This window comes from Lentinus tigrinus (genome assembly GCF_003813185.1).
Source record: "Lentinus tigrinus ALCF2SS1-7 unplaced genomic scaffold L226scaffold_35, whole genome shotgun sequence".
Taxonomy (NCBI): domain Eukaryota; kingdom Fungi; phylum Basidiomycota; class Agaricomycetes; order Polyporales; family Polyporaceae; genus Lentinus; species Lentinus tigrinus.
In genome coordinates, this window is record NW_027137944.1 from 16,970 (window position 1) to 21,747 (window position 4,778).

The 4,778-nt window shown below is 48.5% G+C and overlaps 2 protein-coding genes across 2 annotated transcripts; one reads left to right on the top strand and one right to left on the bottom strand.

Annotated features, from left to right (window-relative positions):
* Nucleotides 1-327: 327 nt before the first annotated feature.
* On the top strand, nt 328-627 carry L226DRAFT_469740 (uncharacterized protein; the record flags this gene model as incomplete). Its single annotated transcript, XM_067676242.1, has 1 exon — nt 328-627. One exon carries the CDS (start codon nt 328-330, stop codon nt 625-627), a length of 300 nt encoding a protein of 99 aa, XP_067531201.1.
* A 2,984-nt stretch (nt 628-3,611) lies between these two features.
* On the bottom strand, nt 3,612-4,533 carry L226DRAFT_525741 (uncharacterized protein; the record flags this gene model as incomplete). The annotated part of the gene is made up of 4 exons (XM_067678986.1): nt 3,612-3,940; nt 4,018-4,135; nt 4,245-4,322; nt 4,384-4,533. The coding sequence occupies 4 exons, from the start codon at nt 4,531-4,533 to the stop codon at nt 3,612-3,614; spliced, it is 675 nt and encodes a 224-aa protein (XP_067531202.1).
* Between the last annotated feature and the right edge of the window lie 245 nt (nt 4,534-4,778).

The following is a 4,778-nucleotide window of genomic DNA, read 5'->3' on the forward strand; positions in this document are numbered from 1 at the left end:
GTGGTCATCACAGGGAATAAATCGCGACTTGAACGGGTCACAGGAACTCGAGTAATCACTCGGAGTTCAACATCCACTGCACCGACTGACTGGAGTGGAGGGACTGCGGCTGACTCGATGCTAGGAATGAGCAGCAACGAGCTGTTAACCTCGGATTCCATCGACGCGAGACCGAGCTTGGAGGCCATGTTGATGAGTTTTGTGGCACTCACAGCGGGGGGGCGTAGGTGAACTCGGCGTACTTGAGGGGATCGTCGCAGGGGTGGATGATGATCTTGGGGACTTGGATATGCGACCACCAATGCTCATCATGCACCTCTTCACGGAATGGATGCAACTGAAGGTCAGTACAGAGACATACCCTCGGACATCGAGTACCGTACTCGGAGGTCAGAATTTGAGCATTTTCAGTACATTGACAGACTAATGTACAAGACTGAAGCTCGTACATACCAGTTATGTGTGCCAGATGTATTTGTTGGCTCAAGGCGAGTCTGGGAGATATTGTTGCAGCAGGCACACTCAATCCTGGCGCACCTAGGGTCAAAGAAGACCCTAGAGTACCTGTGTAGTGAAGTTTGGTGGCAGCCAGAAATGGTGTCAGATGTCACTCATTGCATACTGTAGGATGTGTGCTGTGTGTGCAACAACCAAGTCAGCGACAGCAAAACCTATGGGGCTCTTAAAACCATTACTGGTACCTTGTAGACCCTGGCAATACATCACGTTGGACTTTGTTGGACCACTTCCTGCATCCAGGAATTGACTGGGGTCGTTTAACTGATCTGCGTGATAATAAATCAGTTGATGTGTTTGAGCATATGTACAAGCTGCATGGCCTGCCGGAACGGATCATTAGCATCAGGGATACATTGTTTACTACACAACTTACTGGGCACCAAGCTACGACTGTCCTTGGCCTACCATTCCCAGACAGATGGTGCGACAGAGTGAGCCAATTGGACCATGATGCAGAGCTGCATCAGTGTGTTCATTCAGACCAAAAAGACTAAGTGCAAAAGTTACCTGCCATTGAGTTAGCAATGAATATGGCATGGTCAGAAACAACTGAATTATGGTCAGATGCTGAGGTCGGTCTGGGACAATGAGAGTGAGTACCCAAGGGGTTCAGTGGTTTGTGTTAGGACTATGCGCACAAGTCGAACTCCGAAGGGAAGTCCAAAGTCCGAAGTCCGATGGTGCGCGGGAATGAAGACTTTGGCGAAGTTATTGACCAATGCCCGAAGAGTCGTCGATGTCTTCAATTTGCGGAAGTCCGACAAGAGGCTCCGGAGTTTATACTGGAGCAAGCTACGAATAAGAGAGTCAAGCAGAGAGTTAGGAACAGAGACAAGAACAGAAGTCAGAGGTCGGAGGTCGGAGGTCCGGTCGGAAGGTCGGACGGAGATCAGACGGAGGTTGGCAGAGAAGTCAGATAGATTGAGTGCTGAGTAGTCGAGTGGGTAAACGAGATATCAGAACTGAAGAACTATGCGACTGTAAGGTAGGGTTTATATACGAAAGTCCGAATGTCCGATAGGAGTCCGACTGGAGTAGAGACAGGAGGCGGACTGCGGAGATGACGGAGCGGAAGCAAATAAACTGGACTAGTAAGTATAGGCGGCGGATACAAATGTCATAGTACGATCAGATGACAGAGCGGGGGTCGGGGGTGATTGGAGTCCGGGCGGAAGTCCGGATAAGGCAGGAGGGAAGGAGCAGGGGTGGTGAAGTATTAGCCGGGAAAGGGGTGGAGTTCAGGGGTAGTCGGGTCGGGGTTGTGTCGGAGGGACGGCAGGGCAGACTTGGGCACGGGATGTGACAGTTTGCTAAAAAGGATGAAAGAGGTGATAATAATGGCCATGCACGATGCCATTATTGCAGCACATACTTTACAAGTGGTTCAAACTAATAAACACTGCCATCCAGCAACATATGGTGAAGGGGATTATATATATTGTTGACTAAGAACACCGCGATCCCTACAGGATGGGCAAGGAAGCTCGTGCCTAAGAGCCTGTTCAGATACGCATTTCTCACGTGAGAAACAATTCTCAGAGAAACACTTCCACACCGAAGTTCTGGTGCTTAATGTCACCCTGCCTGATATGGTAGTCACTAGTGTCTAATGCATGCGTGCACGCCTTGGCAGCCATGCGCACAAAATTTTGAGTTCCTTCCCTCTTCTGTTAGCTGCAGTGCGCCTCAGAGTGATCACAAGGGCCTATGTCGAGCTCTGTGAAGTCTAAGGACTCCAGAGCTCGACACAGCGCCGTCTGTACAGTGTGCTTTAAGTTACAGTAGACCAAGCCACAGCGCTCAGAAAGCGCTCAAAATCAACAAAGCAAAAAAGAAAAATATGCTGTGTCACTGGAGGTCGGGTGAATCCCAGGACTGTGCAAATATTAAATGGTGGTAGAAGCGCCAATAACTCGGAAATGAAAGTAGCGAGTGAGTAATTGTAAAGAGCAGTGTAAGTATGCAATGCGGTCATTACAGGGAATAAATTATGACTTGAACGGGTCACAGGAACTCGAGTAATCACTCCAGAGTTCAACATTTTTATCCTTCTGCCATGGCACCTGACTGCAACCGTTGTTATAGGCTTCATTTGTACGCACTTATGGCTGTGCAGATGACGTCTACGGTCTGCACTGTAGTCAATCACTATGCTGAAACCTACTACAACAAGCAAGACTACCATACATCTGCACTTTCTGGAGCGGCATAGATAGATGAGCTCAAAAACAGCCATGAGGAGCGCATCAAATCGGAGCTTGGTGTCAGCAAAGTTTTCCTCAAGCTTCTTGGCATCCTGCAGGATCTGGGCTGTAGGAACTCCTAACATGTTGCGCTCAATGAGCAGGTCAGCATTTTCCTCTATATGTGTTGAACTGGCATGTTAGTTTGGCATGTTGGTGAGCGGTTTCAGCAGTCAAATGATACCATCTCCAAGTATGTCATTTTGGCTGACATGAAGTTGTTACCTGACTGTATTCTCTAGATATTTCAAGCAGGTTTTGGACATGTTGTCAGGCACTGCATTCTACAACTGCTGTGTCACTCTTCCTGCTGCTGACGATCCCATCCCTGAGGGCAAGATGTACCTTGGTGATGCTGGCTTCCCAACATGTGATGTGCCATATTGTGGGGTGTGTTTACCATCTGAAAGAATGGGGACGTGCTGGTGTACCATGTGTATATTTATTTTTGTTAACTTCTATGCTCACATTTCAATCAGCTCCTCAGGAGCTATTCAACCTTTGTCATGCACAGGCACGCAATGCAGTTGAGCGCATCTTTGGAGTCAAATGCCGCTTTTGCATCTTGATCATCCCATGCGAGTTCAGCATGGCAGTTCAAACTCACATCCCCCTGCCCTTTGTGTACTTCACAACTTCATTTGCATGCATGACTCTGAGGAGATCAGGGAATTCCCTCCTGATCTGGTCGATCCTTCACCTGGAGAGTGGACAAGGAGCAGCTACACAAGCAGAGATAAGGTGGGCACAGGCATTATGGAATCAGATTGCACAGGCAATGTGGAATGACTACCAGAGGGAGCTACAGGAACGTGCAGAGTTAGAGTTGTAACTCAATTACTATTAGTTCTAGAGCTGTTGCTTCAGCTTGTCCTGAACCCATGCCTTTCTAAGCCCCTCCCGCTGCAGGACCAGATAGGCATCTGCAGCACCTGCCTGGAGTTGAAAGATGTTGATCAGGGAGACTAACTGATCATCGCTCAGATCAGTTTCCAACTGCTGAACCTGAATCATGGCCTTCTGCTTGCACTGTGGAGTTGATGCATCACCTTGTTCAAGGGTGAGGATCTTGTGCATGGTGTCATTGAAGTTGTCCAGTTGCCCTGTCATGCCAGTGAGAGCCTGCGCTCCAGAGGACGTGTGTGCCTTCTTGACAGTGCTGTTCCAGCTGCAGGTGACTTGTGTTTTTGTGCAGGCATCATTGGAGCCAATAGCAAATAAGATAGAGAACATACACCAGCTGCTATATACACACCTGAACTGATAGATGAGTGGGTGGCTGAACCAGAGTGGTCATCTGAGTCCAAGTCCTTAGATGAACTCGAGTTCAACTCAACTTTAGCCTCAGATGGTGAGCCTGAGTCTGACGACAACTTCACATCATCATCATCATCCTCCAGCTGGTCGACATCCTCATCATCTTCCCTCACCTTTATCCCTCACTTGCTCGCGGCCCAGTCAAAAGACATTGCCACCCTTCACCTTGGCAGGCATGACATCCAGCATGTCGTAGTAATCCAAGAAGCTCTTGTTCTTGAAGGGCTTTACATCTTTGTGGGTCTAGGACAAGGGGCAGGCACGGTGTTGGACAGGATGAGGGTAAAACATAAATGCAACACACCTTGACATAGTCCTCCCATATCTGCTCATTCACCTCCATGATCCCTGCCCCGAGCTTGTCATTGTAGGAGAAGCCTGAGGCACTCTGGCCCTTTAGCTCATGGACCACCCAGAAGTAAGCCCAAAGCTGACAGAGAGGGAGGATGGGCATGGGGGAATTTATGTGAATATAATATAAAAACTGACCCTGCACTTATTCTTGCAAATCTCCCCGTCTTCACAGCACCAGTGTATGACCTCTTGTTTAGGTGAGCGGCAGCAGCGGTGAAGGTTTGAAGAAACCACCATCACCAGCTTGGTGTCTTGTGTTTCAGCTTCAGAGGGGCATTTTTTCCACTTTTGGATGACTTCTGTGGCTTTTGTGCACTCAACCTGGGAGGCATAGATAAAAAAAAG